Raw genomic sequence first — 22,697 nt, 5'->3', positions numbered from 1 at the left:
AAGCATAGTCACAAGGTGTTTAAAAACAATTATAATGATAAAAACAAATCAATATACAATAACATGGTTTCGTGGTCTAGTTGGTTATGGCATCTGCTTAACACGCAGAACGTCCCCAGTTCGATCCTGGGCGAAATCTATTTTTTAATTTTTTGAATGTCGTTATACCGACGATCTTCTCTGCATAGAATCCGTGAGTGACACAAATCCGCTAGTGACACATGATTACAATGCGAACCAGAAAAAAGCATAAAGATTCATCACCCTGCAGAAATATATATATATAACCATTGATCAACAATAGACTATGCTTATCAAGATATAATATATATTCTATAATCGAATAATCTAGTATACCCAATCTCTGTATAAGTGAATGATCAATTGGGTTTTGGACAAATTAATGTATTAAAAAGCGAATGTAAAATGGTGAGTTCTTAATTTGATTACTCACATAATCAATGCAGCAAGAGCGGCGAATGCACCAACACCAAAAGTGTTTCCGTAGCTGATTGCCATAGCGTCATTCTTTTCTGGAGCTTTATGCACCTTTGATTTTTTCTCCCATTCGTAATCATATTCTTTACCCTTCTTGTGATTATATTCCTTGTCTTTGTATTCCTTCTCATAATCCTTCTCGTCGTAATCATCATCATAATCACCGTCATATTTATCTTTGTCATCCTTGTGATCCTTGAAATCACCGTGTTTCTTGTGACCTTGGTAGTGTTTGTACTCCTTGTGCTTCTTGTATTCATCGTAGTCATCATCGTCATAGTCCTCATCGTCATAGTCCTTGTATTCCTTTTCTTTCTTGTACTCCTTTTCTTTGTTGTGACCCTTTTCCTTCTTATATTCCTTCTCCTTCTTGTAGTTCTTTCCCTTCTTGTACTCCTTCTTGTATTCCTTCTCGTAATCATCCTTGTCGTCATACTTGTCGTCATGCTTGTCGTCATGCTTGTCATCGTACTTGTCATCGTACTTGTCATCGTACTTGTCATCGTACTTGTCATCATCCTTATCATCATCCTTTTCATCATCATTGTCGTACTTTTTGTCCTTCTTGTAGTCTTTACCTTTCTTGTATTCCTTGTCACCCTTTTCATACTCCTTCTTACATTCCTCCTTCTTCTTCTTCTCTTCCTCATAACATTTCTCCTTGTTTGGGTAGAAATCCTTTACTGGATAACCGCTGGAACCTTGAGCTCTGATAAAGACACCAACAGCATCCTTACCATCCTCAATAGAGACAAAGTATTTGTAATCCTTTGGCAAAGCCCAGAAATCTTTCTTGCTGTTGTAGTACAACTTACCGTCTTTTACGTAGAAACCAGCAGATGCATAACATTTGGAAGTTTCTTCCAGAGTACCATATTTTGTCAAACCAGCATAACTCTCATCAGAGAACTTTAGGTAACCACAGTCAGTGATCCAACCGGTCAAAGGTTTTTTGCTATCATGACCGAAATACAAAGCACCTTCTTTTTCATGAATAGTAGAGTAATGTAGATCAGTGCTTGGTTTGATTGCGACCAAACCGAATTCCTCAGATTTAGCCACAACCAATTGAGCTAGGGCAAACAAAGAGGCCAAATAAGCCGAACTGAATTTCATAGTTTCTTGAGGATTATTGAGTTCTTCGGGGTAAAATAGGAAGAGTCGTTATAGGTAAGGAAGCTTTCTAAACCTTCTCTTTCTGGTTCTCTTAAAAAATCATGAGTAAAAGTGAAAAGAAGAGTAGATAAATAACTGATCAAAGACTGGAAATAACCCCCATATTTATACCTTTTGTAAAAAACTGACACAAATTCAATTAATCTGTTAATAATTGATAGTTGAAGTTAGTTTTCTATTTGTGCGCCATAGTAAATTAATCGATGTACCAACGCAGAGTCGGAGAAACATCATCATCACGAATAACTACCACTTTCAAAGCACAATATCCGAATGAAATCAACTGTTGCAGAGGCAACCAGGTAACTTTTGATAACTTTTGATACTATGCATTAAGAAGTATGAACTTATGAATCATTATTTAGGATTAGAGTAAAAAGGCAGCGGCAGCGGCAAAGACACCAGCACCTAAGCCAATAGCACCCTTTTGAGCACCGTTACTCTCGACAACTTGAACATCACTCGAAGTCGCTTGAATTTGACCATCCTCGATTTGAGAGACAGCTTCTGCAGTGGTAGCGGTAGTAGCTTGAACTTGTCCATCATCAATTTGAGAGGCAGCTTCTGCAGTGGTAGCAGTAGTAGCCTGAACTTGTCCATCATCAATTTGAGAGGCCGCTTCAGCAGTAGTTGTAGTAGCAGCCTGGATCTGACCATCATCAATTTGAGAAATGGCATCTGCATTGGAGCTAGAAGCTTCGGTAGAGGTAGGGGCTTCGGTGGAAGTGGTGGCCTCAGTTGAAGTAGGAGCTTCAGTGGAAGTAGAAGTCTCGGAAGACAAAGTAGTGGTAGTAGTATCATCATCACCAGATGGAATGAAATCTGCGACAGATTGACCACCAGATCCCATTGCCTTTAGCGCAATGCCAGTAGAGTCATCGCTTCTCGTAACAGATAGCACGTATTTGGAGTCCGTTGGAATAGCATAGAATCCATCGATATTGTTATAAGCCAAATGACCGTTCTTAATGGAAAATTTGGCAGTACCGTCGTCTTCGGAACCTTCACCAATAGAACCGTCAGAGTTGACCACAGCGAATTTATCATCAGTCAACTTCAATTTACCAGCATCAGTGACAGTACCACCGAGGGAGTCACTACCAGATCCAACGTATAACTTATCATCTTGATAGTAGACAGAAGCGTATTGCAAATTACTACCGGAACGAATAGAAACCAAACCGAATTGTTCGGAGTCAGCGACAATTAATTTAGCCAATGCTAACAAAGTAACAGAAAAAGCAGTAGAAAATTTCATTTTGTATTTTATTTTATTCTTATTTGATTGTTGTTCCTCTAATGTCAGAATTAATCCTCCATCAAATTAAGTTTCGAACCCCATTTATATATGGTTTCGAAAGCTTTCATATGGTTGAAATCCTGAAATAACGTCATAGTTCTCATTCAAGCAAAAGGAACAAAGGGTGCCGTGCTTCTATTATTAAATTCTTTCGAGGGACGGAAGTTCCCAAAGAAGTAACCGATGTCATTAACTTTTTCTTTCTCGGCGATCCCCATTGGGAATGCCAAGCATTCAGCATTTCTCAATTGGGACAGTATTGTTAAGTGCCAGCTCCGCGGACTTTAAAAGGATCGCACCTAAGCGGGAGGGACCACCCTTTTTAGAACGTCCCTGACGATCAAAGCTTCTAGAAAGAGTGGATTATGTGCCATGCTGGACTGAGCCAGCTTCAATTGAGCAATTTTGTCTAGGAAACCATCGACCATCTCTGGTTTACTACCGTAGAGCACAGAGACATCCATCGAGGAGTCTCTTACCAGCTCCAGATGCAATGGGAAATACCACTGACAAGCCAATTTGACATGTTCCGGTATCACGAAATTCTTGTTGTATTTCTTGTAACTCAACAGTTTGGCCAGCTGGACTACGTCTTCAAGGGAACCAGTGTGTACCCCCCCTCCCTTGGTGATATCCAGCATCCTGTGCATTCGGAGATGGACCATTATATCTAAGATGTAACGCCGTATCGCTGGCTTGCATGTCACGTGACCATCGATGGATAAGTAATTCTCCACTTGAGACTTTGATTGCATCGGTGAAGGTGGGATCGGTTCTGGTCTTTCACTGAAGGATAACCAGAACCTATGCTTAAGCCAGTCTCGTAGTTTAACACTGCTAGACAGTGTATCTCTTGTGTCCAGGTCACGTGCCACGTTGTTATGCGATATTGACTTCCAAGCTATCATACCGATGTAGATTCTGTGTGGGTTTCCATTCATATTCTTTACCAGTAAATTTTGCTGATCGCGGTCTAGAGAGTCGATTTTGGGGATTATATGAATTTCCAATTGATCTGAGTTCCCCGGTTCAATCGGTAGGATTTGCTTCGTTACACGACATACCACCGCACTTTCAGAAAAGTTGTGCTCAATAGTACTCTTAAGGGCATTCACTCGACGTTCAATGTCGATTTCATTGGCCTCTTGCGACTCTTGCTCGTAAAAGTAAAGCAGATTTTTCTGCACACTCAAACAGAATTCGAGGCAGGTAAAGAGGTCCGGTAGTTCATCTCGAGTCATCTTGAAGGCCATGGCTTGGCAATGGAGCGGTCTTCTTAATCGTCTTAATAGTAGTCTTTAGTTAAAGCGTCGTTTCTGACGTGTCGCCTGAATGATTGAAAAATTGATATACTTCAGCTCATCTCATCGCATCAGTAGTACAACCTGGACAAAACACATCCCAATCAAATCAGGATGGCTAAACTAGTTCATAATGTTCAGAAGAAGCAGCATAGGGAGAGATCCCAACTAGCCGGCCGCTCGAGGCTCGGTTTCTTAGAGAAGCACAAGGATTACACTAAGCGTGCACAAGATTATCACAAGAAGCAGAATACTTTGAAGATTCTAAGAGGGAAAGCCAAGGAAAGAAACCCTGATGAGTACTACCATGAAATGACTTCGAGAAAAGTGGATGCGAGAGGACTGCTTCATACTTCACGCCACGGAGATGAAGATCCAACGTTGAACATGGATCAAGTCAAATTACTCAAGACTCAGGATAGTAATTATGTGAGGACTTTGAGACAACTGGAGAAGAAGAAGATGGAGAGGAAATCGAATGAGCTTTTGTTCGAGTCCAATGGTAAGCATACGGTATTTGTAGACAACAGAACGGATATGGAAGACTTCACTCCGGAAAAGTATTTTAATACCACTACAGATATGGTCAATAGGCGAGAGAACAGACTGACGAAAGATCAACTGATGTCCAACAACATATTCGACTCTCCAACCACATTGCACACTGAGTCTTTAAACAAGAAGAAACTGAAAAAATACAAAGCTGTGAAAAGTCACCTTGATAGAGAGAGCCAGTTAAGTGCTGTGCAGCAGAGAATGGATCTGCAAAGAGAAGTAATGAAGAAGGGTTCGAAGAAGAAAGTAGCGGATGTAAGCGGTAAAGTATCGTTCAAGTGGAAGAAACAACGCAAGAGGTAGTTCTTATATACTGTATCTTAATTTTCACGCTTAAACACTACAGCGAAAAAGAGCTGTAAAAGGTTCTTGCATAACATAACGTTTCACAAGATAAACCAAGTCTATACTACCGACCTGTTACAATGAATCATACGTTGTACAAGGCAATTGCCGATCAGGTGGCCAAGATGTCCTCTAAGTTTCTTAAACACCCGACGGCTAGTGCCGCAGACCTCCCAGATTACGATGAATTAGAACAAGTCTTCGAGCAGATTTCCAGTATGGTACAGACTAACCAATCCCAAATAGTCAACAGTATCGACAAAATTTCCAATTCTACTGCACATGCGTTGGTAAACTTGTTTGAACATCGCCCAAAAGTAATCGATTATGCTGCTTTGATTGTTCTCGCGACTAGTTTAGTCACGATAGGGTGCTTTGCCTCCATAACTTCCATCCCATACACTGCTCTACCTCCTACGCAACTTCATCCACTTTTTGATCCTTCGGACCTCGACTTGAGTCAGGATTGTCGAATCATTCACGCCGATGAGAAGAAGAAGAGTTTCACAGATAGTTTAGATGAAAGACAAGCGATTATCCTACCTTTAACCAGTGGAGTTACATTAGTATCTCTGTACTTTGTCATTACTAAGTTGAGAATCGAATGGAGAACTTACTTATTGAAGTTATTAAATTTTAATATCATTGTCATGACGTTCCCAGCAGGTGTACTGGTATACCACTATTTTGCAAGTACTGTCACCAGGTACTTGGCTCATTGGAGCTCCTGGAACCCTCTGCTGATCTCACCTCGTTACAGAGTTACCATATCCGATGATAATGAAGATATTAACAGGGCTGGTTGGTTTATTAGCAACTTTCAATATCGTGACGCTTTAACTAACGAGCTTGGTTACAAAAATGTTATTGAAAAGGTTAAGGAGGACTCATCAGAGAGGCAATTTTATTTGAGAGAATTCAGCAGACCAAAGGATGTGAAATCAGTTAGACAATTTGCGAACATGTATCTCTCCAATGGAATGATACTGGCGTCGATTTTATCATTGATCTCTACAGTTTGCTATTTATATTTCCCCAACGATTGGTTGATTAAGAATGTGATCAGCATGAATTTTGCCATCTGGGCCATTTCGCAGTTGAAATTGAAGAACTTGAAATCAGGCGTTCTAATTCTAACGGCATTGTTCTTCTACGACATTTATTTCGTGTTTGGAACTAAAGTCATGACCACAGTGGCACTCAACTTAGACCTGCCCATCAAGCTTTCGATGCCATCCAAATTCGACAATGTACTGAACAGATTTGAATTCTCCATGTTGGGATTGGGCGACATCGTACTACCCAGTCTGTTCATTGCCCTATGCTACAAATACGATATCTGGAAATGGCATTACGTGAACACCGATACCGAGTTTCACCTGCTAAACTGGGGTTACTTGGGACGGTATTTCAGCACCGCGATTTTAAGCTACGTGACGGCTTTGGCTGGGTGTATGTTCGCTCTAGCAACTTCTGGCAAAGCTCAACCCGCTCTACTCTACATTGTTCCACTTCTGCTCATTTCCACGATCACAGTTGCATGGTTAAGCGGTGACCTGGCTCAATTCTGGACTTTCCAGTACGACACCATCGAGCTCGGCGAGAACAAGCTTGATGCCGATGAAGATCAAGATGAAGCTCCTATGACTTACTCAGACTACTTAAAATCCGATTTGCTCACAACTGACAACGACGATAATGAAGAGTACACTAACCAGGATGCCATTATCGACTACGAGAGTGACGATGATGATGAAGCCAACGACGCAGACCCAATTCCACAGGTTGACGCCGTAGCTTACAGACCTACTGATATCATGGGCCTATTAGACGAAGCTACGAAGGCCTCAGAGGACGAAGACGAAGATTTTGTTCTTGAAGAAGACGACGACGACGCGAGCGATTCAAGTACAGTTGTTCTCGCGGATTAAGAATGTTGAAGCAGCAGCACCTCAGTAAGTGGAAGTAACACGGCTAACAGGTAGTGGAGAAACAAACCAACAATTCACCTTTCTCCTCTTCTGTTCACTCGTTCACTCGCTCACTCTTGCGCGTTCCTTCGGAAAAATGGAAATCTGGGGTTTATGCAACCACATTGCATGCCAAGTTTGACAGAAGATGACTTGGGCTGACGCTGCGAGGCTGTTGACTAGACCTAGCCAGGTGCATTACGCCTTGTTAAGCCAATTGCAACAATCGTAATTAGTTATTTTAGAAGAAACTCGTTCCATCTGAGCGTTGCGGAGGTGCTCATCGTTAAATTGCTGTTCGAAGCAGGGGTGCGTATGTGGGGCATTGGTTGGTTGGTCGGTTGGATTTTTCTTACGCCATAGATGGTATTCAATGGATTTCTGGAAACCCTATGGGTATTCATTTTGTGAATCCTTCTCCTTTGTGATGGGTTCCTGTGAAAGAACAGAGAATTACATAATAACAATTGCCTCATGTTGAGAACTACCAGTACTCGTTTACCTAGATCCGTTTCCCTTTTCGGGCGCCTCACCAGATTGAACTCTTCTTTCACTATCCCAGCGACTCAAAAGGGTGTGATCTTCTATGAAAACGGTGGTGAATTGCACTATAAGGACATTGCAGTCCCCAAACCAAAACCTAATGAAATTTTAATTAATATCAAGTACTCTGGTGTTTGTCACACCGATTTGCACGCCTGGAAAGGTGACTGGCCTTTGCCCGTGAAGCTACCACTGGTTGGTGGTCACGAAGGTGCTGGAGTGGTCGTTGCCAAGGGAAAGGATGTTACGAATTTCGAGATTGGTGATCTTGCTGGTGTTAAGTGGTTGAACAGTTCTTGTATGGCTTGTGAGTACTGTGAGCTAGGTCATGAGTCCAATTGTGCCAAGGCCGATCTATCCGGTTATACGCATGATGGTTCGTTCCAACAGTATGCCACCGCAGATGCAATCCAGGCTGCTCCAATTCCAAAAGATACTGATTTGGCTGAAGTTGCTCCAATTTTGTGCGCTGGTGTCACCGTCTACAAGGCATTGAAAACTTCTGGTGCTAAGCCTGGTCAATGGGTAGCTATCTCTGGTGCAGCAGGTGGTCTAGGTTCTTTGGCCGTTCAATACGCCACAGCCATGGGTCTGAGAGTGCTTGGTATTGATGGTGGTGAGGGGAAGGAAGAGCTATTCAAGTCTCTAGGGGGGGAAGTATTTGTTGATTTCACCAAGACTAAGGATATGGTTAGCGCTATTCAGGAAGCTACTAACGGTGGACCACACGCAGTGGTTAACGTATCCGTCTCTGAAGCTGCAATTCAGCAGTCCACTGAGTACGTGAGACCAACCGGTACTGTTGTTCTTGTCGGTTTGCCAGCTCACGCTTACGTGAAATCCGAAATCTTCTCGCATGTTGTCAAATCTATCAGCATTAAGGGTTCTTATGTCGGTAATAGAGCTGACACTAGAGAGGCAATTGATTTCTTCTCAAGAAACTTGGTCAAGTCGCCAATAAAGATCATTGGTTTGTCCGAGCTACCAAAGGTTTATGAATTGATGGAAGAAGGTAAAATTTTGGGTAGATACGTTGTCGACACATCTCGTTGATAAGCTCAATACTTAGCCTTTTATTATACGTAGTTATGGAAAACAAAACAAAATTCGTGGGATTATCTTTTAATTTAAAACATCTATAAAGTAAATTTAACATTAACAAGCCTGTTTCTTGCTCTCCGCTTGCTTAATAACTTCGGCTATATTCTGATTGAAGGTTTCAAAAGCTTCTTCTGATGCTTCTCCTTTATTCCCAACCTTTCTTCTAATCGTTAGGGTGGTGCCCGCGCCGCTTTCAATCTTGATCTTGAATTTGAAGTTCCCAGAGACAAATTTGCAATCATACTCTACCTTTTCCTTATCTTGCCTTCTTTCAGAGGCTTTCAGTTGATAATCAATTGCATTCTTATCAAATTCGTGCAACGCTAAGAGATGAACATCATCAAACGGCATGAATGTCTTGTGATATCCTGTCAGTTTATCGCCTCCTGATTTGGTTTTGAAACCATTGAAAAGTCTACTAAACCAATTCCGTTTTGGTTTATTACTTTTATTAGACACCTCGGGGTTGGCCGTCCTTACTCTAATGGCTGGTTTGGGTTTTTTGGAAGTGCCTAAGTTGCTTCGTGGCGCCGTTTCTTTCTTGTGGGTCAACACGAACTCCTCGTCTTGTGCTGCCGGCTCTGTAGACTTAGGCTCATTTTCAGCTTCCTCACCGTCGAACAACATGGTCACTCTATTCGGTTGGGGTTCACTCTGGTTATCCACACCATTATTGGTCGATGACGCATGTATTTTACTCTCTGACGCTTCATCACATTCATCGTCTTCCTCAAGGTCCTTGAACATAGCCAGCATACTCTGAGATTTACCAGGAGCCTCGAGACCTTTGTTTCCCGGTATCATAGAGAATCGCTTTTGTAGGAAAGGCGCTGTGGGTTTTTCTGGCGTTAAATTGAATTTGGAAATGATTTGCTCCGTTGTCTCACGAGGTAAGCCTGCTGTAGAGTTATGGTTGTTGTATAAACTCACCCTTACGTTAGTCGTTGGAGGCAAAACATTTGTGGTGTTCAAAGTGTCGATGGAGACTGCTTTCCGATGAACATTTGGAGAAGAATCACTTTCCGAGGATGTGATGTCAATTGACTCAGAATCAGCGGGAGCATCTTCAAAGATGTTAACCTTGTTCTCCTCATAGGTTGTCGCTGGGGTATGGCTGGAATTGTTTGTCGTCTCATCCTGTGTAAATGCCTTGCTGCTGTAATCGCCATCAGAAACGACATGATCACCAGATGCACGATTGGAGATAGAAATGGCTTGGGCCATAAATGTGTTAGTAGGAATATCCATAGCAAAGCTCATATCAGACATCAGGTCGAAATCGTTGCTCATAACAGAGCAATTATGACTATGTGTCGTTTTATTGCTTAACCCTACCGTGAGGGCACTCTTTGGCGTGAGACTGAGTTTGGTTGATGGCTTCCTCATGGTATTATTTCTTGTAGTTGGCTGTGAAGGCCTTTTACCATTGAGGACGTAACTTTCATTTCCATCACGTAAAATCTCATTCAGGTCCTTAAATGTAGTGGAAGCATTAAAAGTTATATTGGGAATGCTCTCCTTATCGTTGTCGTTGTGCACTGTACTTGAATGAGCCAAAATATCCAAAGCAGAATTATCGAAATCTAAAACATTTTCGGAGGGCAAAGTTTGTTCTGCGATATCCTTGACAGTGGATTCATTTCTTGATGTGGAGGTATCGTTGGTAGAATCACGGGTAGACAAGAATATCGAGCCACGAGAATAAGCCCAGTCGCGGCTCTTATTTCTTTTTAATGAACCAGATTTCGATCTGAAGCTATTCAGCAGTGACTCTACCATATTCGAATTGGCTGGTTGTGAAGCATTACGACGCGGATCTAGCGAATGTACGCGTTCTTGTGTTTGTGCGGTAGAAGAACTGCGCATCCCGAAGTTGGATGGAGGTGGATATTCTTTTTTGATAGGTTTTTGATCTAAAATCGCACTCAGATTTGATTTCTGGGAAGCTTCTCTCTTAAGTTGGCTACGACGGTTTTTCAGCGGCTGATGATTATTAGTAATATCTCTTAGTGGCATTTGTACCGTTGACTTTTGATCATCGCTAGGTTCAAGCGATCTTTGTGATTTCTGCTTGTTGAGTTCAAATGCAGGTTTGATGGCAATCTCGCTAGGTGTGTATTCCTTACCTACAGCTTCTTTCGTCAAAGTAGCATCGGACGAGCTAGTTGTTCCCTTGAACCCACCGAGGTCATTGCGCTTATCCTCTTCTTCCTCTTCTTCCAAAATTTTGTCTAAGGCGTTGCCAAATAAGATTTGCTCGCATAAGTTTTCAAATCCATTAGTGGACTCCAACGATGGTAGGGGAGGTAGTTGATTGAACTCCTCATTGTCAGCACCAACTGTTACATAGTCGTTCAAATTCAAAGATCTCTTGGAGATCGAATTTAATGAATACAAAGACCTCTTAGAAGCTGAATTCTGCAATGTCTTTTTGGAGCTAGAGCGACTTAACGACTTGCCCGATGTAGATTTTGGCAAAGTAGCCCTTTGAGACTTCTGTGTTTGTAAAGATAACGTCGAGCCGCTTTTCTTGAACACCCTCGAAGATGATGCTGCAAACACCGGAATGGCCGGGGGTATAGAGTTGGAAGGTAGCGACGGTACACCAGCCTCTTCTAGTTTAATAGCTGGCACGCTAAATTGTGACTTTTGTAACAGTTTCGGAGCACCAGCGTCATTATCCTCTTCATCGTTGGAATCCCGGCTTTCGTTAGGATGTTCTTCAGCGATTGCAGCTTCTTCCGCTTGAACTTCAGCCGACGGGTGACTCGAGTGGTTCTCCTTGTATTTTAATAGTAAGGAATAAAACACCTTCTCCTCGGACATCCTTGGTTGTAATAGTTTAGCTACAATCAATTCACGGGAAGCTCCATGCCACAGTATTTGGAGATTATTCAATATTGTGTCATCGATATCCTTTCTGGAGTTCAGGTTGATTGTAGTTGCTTCGTAATTATTGAGTAAATGCAAGTCAGCATTTGATTTTCCTTGGCCCATATTCTTGTATAGTGCCTTGTACTTCTTTGTCTTCATCATAGAGTCGTATTTCACAATCAGAGGATGTCTCAAGATTTCCTCAGTGGTTAACCTTTTCGCCGGGTTGACCGTCAGAATCTTGGCTATAAGGTCCTGGGCCTCCTTTGACAGATTCTGTGGCATCTGATACTTACCAGACTGAACTTTTAGTAGTAATTTTTTGATACTATCGTCATTGAAGGGCAGGTGTCCCGTCAATAACGCAAACAGGATGATACCACAGGACCATACGTCACTAGGTCCACCGTGGTACTGTTTTCCCATAACAATCTCAGGTGAGGCGTAATGAGGTGAACCACATGAAGTTTGCAAAAGCTTATTGGAGACTTCCAAGGCAGCCATCCCAAAATCGGCAATCTTGATAGTACTATTCTTCTTATCCAGAAGCAAATTCTCCGGCTTCAAGTCTCTATGACAGATATTAAACGCATGACAGTAAGAAACACCCTGGATGATCTGTTTAAAGTAGTGAACAGCTTCCCGTTCACACAATCTACCTCTAGAGACCAAATAATCAAATAGTTCACCTCCATCAACATACTCTAGGACCAAATACAACTCTGACTTATTCTCCCATACTTCGTACAAACCTAGCACGTTTGCATGCGATATAAGCTTCATGATGACAATCTCACGTTCAATCCCATAAGGATTAGTAGCAACATTACTATGACCAGCAGTAGTATAGTTGTTTGCTGTTGTATTCATCATCGTCGAAGTCTGTGAAGAGTTTGATGTATAGGAAGCAGACGAAGTCGAACAGGCATCATTCTTCCCCAGCACATTATTCTTCTTAGGAACAATCTTGATAGCTGCCAGTTGGCCCGTTTCCATATTTTTTGCTAGTCGAACTCGCCCTGAGGAGCCCTTGCCCAGTGTTTTCCCCAATTTCCAAGGGCCTACGGTATCTCGCGACTTTCTCTTCGAAGATTTAGTGGTTGTACTAGTACTCAGAATCGAATCGGGCTGTGAAAGTCTCTTTGTAGCATCGTTCACTGACTGTACCACACGTTCCAGTTGTGTGGGAGAAACTTTAGTGGTACCAGCGACCTTCAACATCGCATTTCTGGCTGCTTTTTTGGCGACAGTGGAACCGGTTGTTCTCTTATGGGATGTTGCGACGGGCATCTAAGAACGAGTGGTTAAGTAAAATGAGTGAAAAATAGTTGGACAGCACGCTCCGAGACCCTCGACGACTTAAGATAACACTTCAAGGTCCATTCAACGATTATAAGTAAACCAACTTACAAGTGAATTCGAGTGAGATAAAACATCGATCCAGGACAGCTTCGAGTTCGAGTCCGATCCAGCGACCTGCAACGCGAGAAACGCGGTTCACCAAATTTCGTGTCTCGCATAACATGTCTGGGTGAGTCTCGCTTGCATGTTTTTAGTCGAAGTTGGTCAAAATTCCTTGTCGAACATTCTTGCATACTTTTCAACACTTTCAGTATCTAGATAAAGGCTGTTTTCTTAACGCTTCGCGATTGAAGTTCTTGATAGTAAAGAGGTTATGTAAAAGAGGGCTTCCTGATAAGAAGTTCTCGTATTAAACCAACGCAATGAACAGCCCAATGAGTCATAGTGGCTATAGGGACTATAAGAGCTCGTTAAGAACAGATAAGATGGCTCACATTGCACGGGCAGGGGTCAGCGCCTAGCCAGCCTTCTTATGCACCTAGTGTATATAAACAGGTGGTTCTTGCCACTAGTAGAGTCACTTCTTGCTCAACTGGATTAGTGGAAACCAGTATGACTGACCAACGTGAAATTATTGAACATTTGAAGAAGACTTTGCAGCTGCTTGACTTAGAAAAGTCAAAGAAACCTGATGCACCAGTGCTTGTAAAGGCCCCTGCACCTGTAGAGAAAAAATTGGAGCAGTATTCTCACGACTACATCGAATTTACTTATGAAAATCCAACTACTTATCATATTGTGAACTACTTCTCGAAATTACTCGAGAAAGCTGGTTTTGAATACTTGAGTGAGAAGGAGAACTGGAACGACAAGATTAAGGAATCCTCTGATAGGAAATTCTACACTGTGAGAAATGGCACCAACTTGTCTGCTTTCGTCGTTGGTAAGAAATGGGAATGGTCCAAAGGTGTGGGAGCCATTGGTGCTCACGCCGATGCCTTGACGGCCAAACTAAAGCCTTCCTCGTTGAAGGATAAGGTTGAAGGGTTTGACCTATTGGGAGTGGCTCCTTACGGTGGTACTTTGAATGAGTTGTGGTTTGATCGTGACCTCGGTGTTGGTGGTCGTGTTCTGTACCGTGATGACGATCATGGCATCCAGAGTAAGCTAGTGAACTCAACACCTCACCCAATTGCTAAGATTCCTACTTTGGCTCCTCACTTCGGTGAACCAGCTGTCGGGCCATTTGACAAAGAGGACCAGGCAGTTCCTGTCGTCGGTTACGTTAGTGAAGAGGATACACCACCAAGCGAGGACGAGAAGAAGTCTCCACTGTTTGGTAAACACTGTATCAATTTATTGAGGTACATTGCAAGCTTGGCAGGTGTCAAAGTTTCGCAATTGGTTCAACTGGATTTGGATCTATTTGACGTGCAAAAGGGTGTTATCGGTGGTATCAAGAACGATTTCCTGTTTGCACCACGTCTAGATGATCGTTTGTGCTCCTACGCTTCCATAATTGCTCTAATCGAGGGCTCGCATGACCTTGACGTCGATTCTATGGAGACTTTCATCAATGTTACACTCTTTGACAACGAAGAAGTAGGGTCTTTGTCAAGACAAGGTGCCAAGGGTGGTCTGCTAGAGTCTGTTGTGAGTCGTGTCTCTACTGCATTGTACCAACATGATCCTGTCGATTTGCGTACTCTATTTGCCAACTCCATTATTCTATCGGCAGATGTCAACCACATGTTTAACCCAAACTTTGCCAACGTCTACATGAAACATCATTCACCAAAGCCTAACGTCGGTGTGACCTTGTCATTGGACTCCAACGTGCACATGGCCACAGACGTTGTCGGTACAGCCTTCATTGAAGAGCTAGCTCGTCTGAATGGTGATCAGGTACAGTACTTCCAGATAAAAAACAACTCGAGATCAGGAGGTACGATTGGACCTTCGATTTCTGCCCAAACTGGCGCCCGTACAGTTGATCTCGGCATCCCACAACTCGCAATGCACAGCATTAGAGCCACCACAGGTTCTCGCGATATCGGCTTAGGTGTCAAGCTATTCAAGAACTTCCTGCAAAACTGGAGGCCAGTCTACGACAAATTCGGCGATTTATAACCCATATTTCTATTTTCAATGGATTGTAACATCGACGTTTTAAAGATCAAGAGATTTGCAACAACTGCAAGAATGTTCTCTCTCACAGCTTTTCGCCACGGTGCCTAAAATTTGTACCTAAATGTAGATATAAAGTGACTATAGAATAACTTCTTACTTGGAGACTTGAATCAATACTTTTGATTGTCAGCTCTTTTTTCCTTTCACTATCCTTAGCTGCATATTGTATTCTTATAGATCTTTTTAGGCGCTTTTTGTATTCACCTGTGTGACAAAAATAAATATCGAAACAAAGCCTCTGCTCGAAACACAAGTTCTGAGTTCAGCGATACAACCGATCGCCAAGGTCATCAATTCAATAAAACATTTGTGTTGGGAAGATTACCAGCTAATTAACCAGTGTAATGTGTGGTATTTTTGGTTACTGTAACTACTTGGTGGAGAAATCTCGAGGCGAGATCATCGATACTTTAGTTGACGGTTTGCAAAGATTGGAGTATAGAGGTTACGACTCGACCGGTATTGCCATTGATGGTGATGAACCAGACTCTACACTTGTTTACAAGCAGATTGGTAAAGTCAGTGCTCTAAAAGAAGAGATCGCTGAACATCACCCAAAGAGAGATGTGACTTTTGTGTCCCATTGTGGTATTGCGCACACTAGATGGGCTACTCACGGTGAACCAAAACAAGTCAATTGTCATCCTCAAAAATCTGATCCAACAGGTGAATTTGTGATTGTTCACAACGGTATTATTACTAATTTTAGAGAATTAAAGACATTGTTGTCGAACAAGGGTTACTCCTTTGAGAGTGACACTGATACCGAGTGTATTGCCAAGCTTTTCAAGCACTTGTACGATACCAATATCCAGAATGGTAATGAGCTGGATTTCCATGAGTTGACCAAGCTGGTTCTTTTAGAGCTAGAAGGTTCGTACGGTTTGCTTTGTAGATCTTCTCATTATCCAGATGAGGTTATGGCCACTAGAAAGGGCTCTCCACTGTTGATCGGTGTGAAGTCTGAAAAGAAATTGAAGGTCGATTTCGTCGACGTTGAATTTCCGGACGATAACGCTCAACCGGAAACTCCCTTGGTTTCTGAAAGATCAAATGGATTAGCCTCGAGCCGAAATCTGACTGTTAACGGTGGAAGAAAAGTTCGCCTTTTCGACCACGAGGATAGAGGCAACAGCAACCTTCTACCGATCGCTGCTAATGAGTTCAATTTGAGACACTCACAATCAAGAGCTTTCTTATCTGAGGACGGTACGCCAAACCCAGTCGAATTCTTCTTGTCCTCCGATGCTTCTTCGGTGATCAAGCATACCAAGAAAGTGCTGTTTTTAGAGGATAATGATATTGCTCATATTTATGATGGTGAAATTCATATCCACAGATCCAGAAGAGAGGTCGGTGCTTCGATGACCAGATCTATTCAGACTCTGGAAATGGAACTGGCTCAAATCATGAAGGGACCATACAAGCATTTCATGCAAAAGGAAATCTTCGAACAACCAGAGTCTACGTTGAACACTATGAGGGGTAGAATCGATTTTGAAAACAACAGTGTCATGCTAGGTGGTTTACAAGCTTGGTTACCGGCCATTAGAAGAGCTCGTAGATTGATCATGATTGCTTGTGGCACTTCGTACCATTCTTGTTTGGCTACGCGTGCCATCTTTGAAGAGCTATCAGAGATCCCGGTAAGCGTGGAACTAGCATCTGATTTCCTTGACCGAAAATCTCCAGTCTTCAGAGATGACATTTGTGTCTTCGTCTCTCAAAGTGGTGAAACTGCTGATACAATGTTAGCACTAAATTACTGTTTGGAGAGAGGTGCGTTGACTGTTGGTATTGTGAACAGTGTGGGTTCTTCAATCTCTAGAATAACTCATTGTGGTGTCCACATAAATGCAGGTCCAGAGATTGGTGTTGCCTCAACGAAGGCTTACACATCGCAATATATCGCTCTTGTGATGGTTGCACTGTCACTATCTGATGATAGAGTTTCCAAGATAGAAAGAAGAGGTGATATCATGCAAGGCTTGAAGAAAATACCTCAACAAATCAAGGAAGTTCTACAACTAGAGGGAAAGATCAAGCAACTCTGTGAAAAGGACCTAAAGGACCAAAAATCTCTACTGTTGCTGGGAAGAGGATACCAATTCGCGTCTGCATTGGAAGGCGCCTTGAAGATCAAAGAAATTTCTTACATGCACTCCGAAGGTGTTCTTGCCGGTGAGTTGAAACACGGTGTTCTTGCATTGGTTGACGAAGATTTGCCGATCATTGCCTTTGGTACCAGAGACTCTTTGTTCCCCAAGGTTGTCTCTTCCATTGAACAAGTTACTGCAAGAAAGGGCCATCCGATTGTCATTTGTAACAAGAATGACGAGGTTTGGGAAAAGAAGGCCGCAACTACCAAGATGGTCACTTTAGAAGTTCCTCAAACTGTCGACTGTTTACAAGGCCTATTGAACATTATTCCACTACAACTGATTTCATATTGGTTAGCAGTGAACAAAGGCATTGATGTCGACTTCCCAAGAAATTTGGCAAAATCTGTCACTGTTGAATAAAATCAATCAACCCAAAATCAAATAAAAAAATCTGCCAAGCGATTAATATTCAGTATTCGCTACAGCAGAAGAATAGGATAATATATGTATAGTTCGATAGCTGGGAGCAGTCCATTTCTAACTTGAAACTCTTTCATTGTTCCTTGCCTTTACACACAAATTTCAGCCTTTTCGAGAAACAAATTTTGTCAACAGGGGCAGCACTTAAGAAAGTGCCAAATTTGAAAGAACCACTAAGCGATACTTAATTAGTTCAGGCCTTCCGGAAGTTTAGTTCATTAACTGAGCACTAGGCAAGGCTTGCACAGATAATGTTTTCCAGACAGAGGGTTTCCCGAGGTCCTGAACAACCTACGAGTTCTAACGCCCTGGCAGCTGCTTCGGCGATTGGGAGGGCATTAGATTCTAATGGAAAGACCGTTGATAGAACCAGGCTACCAGAATATAATGGAGCTCCTGTAAGTAGTCGTCCCTCTTCCGTTGTGGTATCAAGGAGGAACTCCATGATGTCGAACATGTCCTCGGGCAGCAGGAAAGGAAGCTTAACCAGGGGTTCAACTCCCAGTATAGAAGATATTAGAAAAAGGACGTCAGTAGGTAGCTATATTGGAGCAAAGAATGGTTCAGGTCGCTCATATAGCTTTCAATATTCGCGGGGCCCTTCAAGCAGAAATAACTCGCTAACGAACAGGGCACAAAATCAGTCTGCTGATCCTAAAGCTACATTCCAAGAATTTGGGGGTCAGCAAGCTGTTGGTATCATACATAAGCCGCTAAGTGATGGCCCTAAGATGATAAAGAAATATATTCCGACATCTCACGGCCTGGTTGCCGTAGACGTCCCCATTGAAGAAATTGAGCATCAGCAAAGAAAAGCATCTTCATTGAGACGTTCCTCATCTACTAACTCGTTGTCTCTTTCCCGCAACAGTTCATTGGTGAGAAGAAGTGCTCCTCAGCCACATCAGCCTAATAGGAGACACTCATCTTTGACCAGTCACTCAGGCACATCCTCTAAATCACGGCAGGCAACCGACCGCTCTCTGATCCAGACATACGTCGAGGAAGAAACCGAGCAAGAATTAAGCCAAGATGTTGTAAGACCGATGCGTATTCCGCAAGACAAACTAAGCGAAAAGATTACCAAAGTCTTTGGAGCAGCGCCTGACGGCAAGAGAGAAGAAAGAGAGCCTACTACAGAGACCGAAAAAGAGCCTGCGCAGGTTGCGCCTGTTACTCATGCAGACGTATCAACGAAGGTCGAAAACACCACCCCAAACCCTGCAGAGGAAATTGCCGGAAATGAAGGAGGCACTAAGAATGAAGAAGGTACCAAGAGTGAAGAAAAAACTCAAAACCCAACGATTTCAGTTGAAGAAAAGACTGAGGTAATAATACATACAGATGAGCCGGCGCTCGTGAAGCAGATGACCAGTAGTAAGGATGAAGGTTCTGATGATGAAATGGTCGATGCATCTGATATCGTGGAATCAGAAGTTACTAAAACACCAACAAAATCGACAGATTTGCCTGCGCCCTCTCTTGCACAACATCTTCGTGCAGTGAATCCATATTTAAACCAACGTGATACGGATGATACGCAGGAGTTGAGTACAGATGATAATAAAAACCTCTTTAAAGTTCCTTCGCCGATGAAGTCTGCGCTCAAAAAGACAAACACACAATCAAGTGAATCCTCTTCCATGTATTCGGCGAAATCTCCAGCTAATCAAGCATACTTGTCGTTGACGACCGCAGAGAACACGAGACTAAACGCTCAGCTGTCAAGTTCTGAGACTTCGGTGCACAGACAAAACTCCAAGCATTTAAGCAGGCCACAATCGATGGCAAATCCCAGATCGGCCTCGCCATCGCCACGGGAAAAGGCCAGAACTAAGCGTTTGTCGAATGCGCCCAAACAACCCCCCGCTAGCAAGAGTGCTCAGGTCAAGTCACCTGAACAGACGCCGGCCGTTGCTGCCGCTCGGACTTCCAACATGGTCAATAGGTCAAGGCAAGACTCTGTCAAAAGAAAGGCACAGGAGCAAGTCAAGACAATAGTGCAAGCAAATTCGGGATCAAAGCAACTTCCTGATAGCATTCTTTATCCGAAGGAACCGCCTCAGAAGAGGTCTAGTTTTGAAAAGACCAGAAATCAGGATTCAGGCCTAGGTTTCAAGAAACTCTCTTTAAGAGACGAACTAGCGAGGGAAACACCACCCGATACGAGTAATATTCGTCAACATTCTTCTCATGACTCAAGCCATAATTTCCTACAGAACAGTGGGTGGAAGTCAAGGTTTCACGACTCAGACTCAGAGGAAGAAAACGCTCCTTTTAGTACCGGTACAAGTCGATCAACGCAACCCACGAGTGTTGGTACCAACGGGGACACTGCCGGAGGAAGTTTCGCACTATTTAAAGGTAAGAGCAAGCCACATACTGTGACCAATTTGGCACCACCTCAACCGGCTTTCGTGGAGCAAGAGGCAGTATCTGCAAATTCTACTCCAAGCAAGGTGAACAAAAAATGGAGTAAATTATCTCTGCGGTCCTCGAGCACCAGTGATACCCCCAGAGCTGAGACTGGGCAGACTTCTACGCCCGAGAAGAGGTACCATAGCAATTCCAAACTGGAAGGCTTCAGTTACGACACCATGAGAGCCGCTGAGCCACAGGAGGCTGACCCGGGGAAGAAGAAGAATAAGTTTGGGAAGAAACTAAAGAAATTGTTTGGAAGAAGTTAATAGTTATATACAATCGCGTATCAGCGAGGAATCTTGGACACTGCATCCAGGGCCTCGCAAACGTAATCAATATTGTGATCATTAACTCCACTTAATGACAGTCTACCGTCCATGGTCATGTAAATGGAGTATTTATCTCTTAAAACATCAACCTGCTTTGGGCTCAGTCCAGTATAGTAAAACATTCCATGCTGTTGCTGAAAATTCATTAGACCTGGCCATTTGAGCAGATTATGCATATTATGACGCACTTGTGACAATCTTTCTGTCATGAACGCCACGTCCTTGTACCATTGCATCCGCAGAAATGACTTTGAAAGAACCATTGTAGCGACTCGCGATCCATAACCTGGTGGTGAGGAGTAGATACTACGCACAATTTGTTTCAATTGAGAATCCACATGTTCTCTGACATGTGGTTTTGCAGGAGGCGTTACTACACTCAAGGAGCCCACTCTTTCACCATAAAGACCCATGTTCTTCGCAAACGACTGGCACACGAACAGCCCATTGGGCCAGCACTTGTACCGTTTCTCATCGAGCGCCATACGAAGCACATATGCATCTGCCGGAGGGTTACCAGACTCTAATCCCTGGTATGCCATATCTAGGATTGGAATCATGCCCAATTCATGTACTGTATCTAGAATCCTGACCCATTCTTCACGGGTAGGATCCAACCCTGTAGGGTTATGGCAGCATGCATGCAAGATAATAGAATGCCGCGTTTCAGGATCCTTGCGGACTTCTGTTTTAAGCTTTTCAAGCCACTCATCAACCACTAGCCTTCCATTTTGGTAGTAAGGATATGTTCTCAAGTCAGTAAACCCATTACTGCGGAAAATATTCTGATGGTTAGGCCACGAAGGCTCAGAAATCCATACTGTCCTTGACAAGAACAAAGCCAGCAACTTAGAAGCTACAGCCAAAGCTCCTGTCCCACTTAAAGTCTGTGCAAAACTCACACGTCCCTCCTCCAGCAAACGAGGTCCAACCTGAGGACAAGACTCTCCGAACAAAAACGACAGAACTGCAGAGCTATACTCGGGGCATCCAGTTATCGGCAGGTAAGACAGGTCAGTATTTAGCTCAAAGTCTGAATCGATGAGCTTTTGAGCCCTAGCAACCGAAGGGAAGGTAGTCACCTGACCCCAGCCATCCTTATAGACACCCACTGTCAAGTTAACTTTCTGACGTCTCGTATCTCTAGCAAACTGCTCCGTGAGCCCTAATATTCTATCCGGAGCTGCCCTTGGAATCTGTTCCAACGAACTTATCAGCGATCGTCTCAGAACAACCATTACGTCCCGAGAATGTCCAAAACAAAGTCAATAGTTCTGTGCAAGACCACTACAGCCAATGCCACCACAGTGAGTCTCAAGTTGTACTTGTCGAACCGGAACAGAATCTCCGGATCACGATAGATTTGCAACACCTTCCTCCACATCGCTGGAATTTTTCACTCTGCGACAGCGTCAGTAATTCGCGTCATCAAGGGTTAAAAAATGTTAATATATAGTGATTTATATAATAAAATATATGAAACTGAGACCTCAATGTATTCTATATTAGTTTGCGACACCAGCCCTGACGTGTGCGAGTGTCTTGTGAAACAACTTGGAAATTTTTCCAATTCTGTAGGGACTGTCTGTGGTCCTTTGGCTACGTTGCTTACAAGGTTGCAGCCGTGCGAAAAGGTTGCAATAGTGTCACCGGGGAATTCGTTTGGGTTCCTAGGTGGAGGTTTCGACTTAGCCATTTGTGAACAACTTGGGGGAGCGCCATTCGAGGCGTGGTTCCGGGCGCAGCTGCCCGGTTTGTATCAGCCAGTCGGTTCCTGCAACGTCGTGGACCTCACTAAAGGGCCTTATGCGCACCGCAACGTCAGGTACATCGTACACGTCCCGACAGTCGTGACACCAATGATGGACGTTTGTGAAGGTTCTCGATTGGCGTTCGATGGAATGTGGAATGTTCTCGAGCGATGCCCTCGAGATGTCGACGTGGTTGTGGTTCCGGGGTTGGCTACGGGGTATGGTGGAGTTCCAGTCGCAGTGAGTTGCAAGAGTATGGCATTTGCAATGATCGTACACCAGCTGGATGTTTCTGAGGAGTTGCGTATTCTGCTTGTTATGTACTATCTTGGGTGTGGTTACGATGGGTTCTTTAGCAAGAACTGTAGAAAAGAATGTGAGGAAGTTGGGATTGACCTGAAGGCCTTGAAAAATTTTGATGCTCGTTACGATTCTATCAAGAGTATTTTACCTAAGTAG

The 22,697-nt window shown here is 43.2% G+C and overlaps 12 protein-coding genes and 1 non-coding gene across 13 annotated transcripts; 8 read left to right on the top strand and 5 right to left on the bottom strand.

Moving 5' to 3' along the window:
• Positions 1–65: 65 nt before the first annotated feature.
• TDEL0Atrna11V lies at positions 66–139 on the top strand. The gene has a single exon. It is a non-coding gene; the product is annotated as a tRNA-Val (tRNA).
• Positions 140–450: 311 nt separating this feature from the next.
• TDEL0A02610 (uncharacterized protein) lies at positions 451–1,614 on the bottom strand (the record flags this gene model as incomplete). Its single annotated transcript, XM_003678756.1, has 1 exon — positions 451–1,614. The coding sequence occupies one exon, from the start codon at positions 1,612–1,614 to the stop codon at positions 451–453; it is 1,164 nt and encodes a 387-aa protein (XP_003678804.1).
• A 427-nt stretch (positions 1,615–2,041) lies between these two features.
• Positions 2,042–2,932, bottom strand: TDEL0A02600 (uncharacterized protein; the record flags this gene model as incomplete). Its single annotated transcript, XM_003678755.1, has 1 exon — positions 2,042–2,932. The coding sequence occupies one exon, from the start codon at positions 2,930–2,932 to the stop codon at positions 2,042–2,044; it is 891 nt and encodes a 296-aa protein (XP_003678803.1).
• Positions 2,933–3,273: 341 nt separating this feature from the next.
• Positions 3,274–4,215, bottom strand: MTC2 (Mtc2p; the record flags this gene model as incomplete). The annotated part of the gene is made up of 1 exon (XM_003678754.1): positions 3,274–4,215. One exon carries the CDS (start codon positions 4,213–4,215, stop codon positions 3,274–3,276), a length of 942 nt encoding a protein of 313 aa, XP_003678802.1.
• Positions 4,216–4,389: 174 nt separating this feature from the next.
• UTP11 (rRNA-processing protein UTP11) lies at positions 4,390–5,133 on the top strand (the record flags this gene model as incomplete). Its single annotated transcript, XM_003678753.1, has 1 exon — positions 4,390–5,133. The coding sequence occupies one exon, from the start codon at positions 4,390–4,392 to the stop codon at positions 5,131–5,133; it is 744 nt and encodes a 247-aa protein (XP_003678801.1).
• A 122-nt stretch (positions 5,134–5,255) lies between these two features.
• On the top strand, positions 5,256–7,106 carry YPF1 (aspartic endopeptidase; the record flags this gene model as incomplete). Its single annotated transcript, XM_003678752.1, has 1 exon — positions 5,256–7,106. One exon carries the CDS (start codon positions 5,256–5,258, stop codon positions 7,104–7,106), a length of 1,851 nt encoding a protein of 616 aa, XP_003678800.1.
• Positions 7,107–7,619: 513 nt separating this feature from the next.
• On the top strand, positions 7,620–8,741 carry ADH3 (alcohol dehydrogenase ADH3; the record flags this gene model as incomplete). Its single annotated transcript, XM_003678751.1, has 1 exon — positions 7,620–8,741. One exon carries the CDS (start codon positions 7,620–7,622, stop codon positions 8,739–8,741), a length of 1,122 nt encoding a protein of 373 aa, XP_003678799.1.
• Positions 8,742–8,843: 102 nt separating this feature from the next.
• On the bottom strand, positions 8,844–12,953 carry HSL1 (protein kinase HSL1; the record flags this gene model as incomplete). The annotated part of the gene is made up of 1 exon (XM_003678750.1): positions 8,844–12,953. The coding sequence occupies one exon, from the start codon at positions 12,951–12,953 to the stop codon at positions 8,844–8,846; it is 4,110 nt and encodes a 1,369-aa protein (XP_003678798.1).
• Positions 12,954–13,577: 624 nt separating this feature from the next.
• Positions 13,578–15,095, top strand: APE1 (metalloaminopeptidase APE1; the record flags this gene model as incomplete). Its single annotated transcript, XM_003678749.1, has 1 exon — positions 13,578–15,095. The coding sequence occupies one exon, from the start codon at positions 13,578–13,580 to the stop codon at positions 15,093–15,095; it is 1,518 nt and encodes a 505-aa protein (XP_003678797.1).
• Positions 15,096–15,499: 404 nt separating this feature from the next.
• On the top strand, positions 15,500–17,677 carry TDEL0A02530 (uncharacterized protein; the record flags this gene model as incomplete). Its single annotated transcript, XM_003678748.1, has 1 exon — positions 15,500–17,677. The coding sequence occupies one exon, from the start codon at positions 15,500–15,502 to the stop codon at positions 17,675–17,677; it is 2,178 nt and encodes a 725-aa protein (XP_003678796.1).
• A 311-nt stretch (positions 17,678–17,988) lies between these two features.
• Positions 17,989–20,424, top strand: TDEL0A02520 (uncharacterized protein; the record flags this gene model as incomplete). The annotated part of the gene is made up of 1 exon (XM_003678747.1): positions 17,989–20,424. The coding sequence occupies one exon, from the start codon at positions 17,989–17,991 to the stop codon at positions 20,422–20,424; it is 2,436 nt and encodes an 811-aa protein (XP_003678795.1).
• Positions 20,425–20,444: 20 nt separating this feature from the next.
• Positions 20,445–21,725, bottom strand: AAT1 (aspartate transaminase AAT1; the record flags this gene model as incomplete). Its single annotated transcript, XM_003678746.1, has 1 exon — positions 20,445–21,725. The coding sequence occupies one exon, from the start codon at positions 21,723–21,725 to the stop codon at positions 20,445–20,447; it is 1,281 nt and encodes a 426-aa protein (XP_003678794.1).
• Positions 21,726–21,929: 204 nt separating this feature from the next.
• Positions 21,930–22,697, top strand: PDL32 (putative ADP-ribose 1''-phosphate phosphatase; the record flags this gene model as incomplete). The annotated part of the gene is made up of 1 exon (XM_003678745.1): positions 21,930–22,697. The coding sequence occupies one exon, from the start codon at positions 21,930–21,932 to the stop codon at positions 22,695–22,697; it is 768 nt and encodes a 255-aa protein (XP_003678793.1).

This window comes from Torulaspora delbrueckii, chromosome 1 (genome assembly GCF_000243375.1).
Source record: "Torulaspora delbrueckii CBS 1146 chromosome 1, complete genome".
In the NCBI taxonomy this organism is placed as follows: Eukaryota; Fungi; Ascomycota; class Saccharomycetes; order Saccharomycetales; family Saccharomycetaceae; genus Torulaspora; species Torulaspora delbrueckii.
This window is presented reverse-complemented; position numbering and strand designations above follow the sequence as displayed.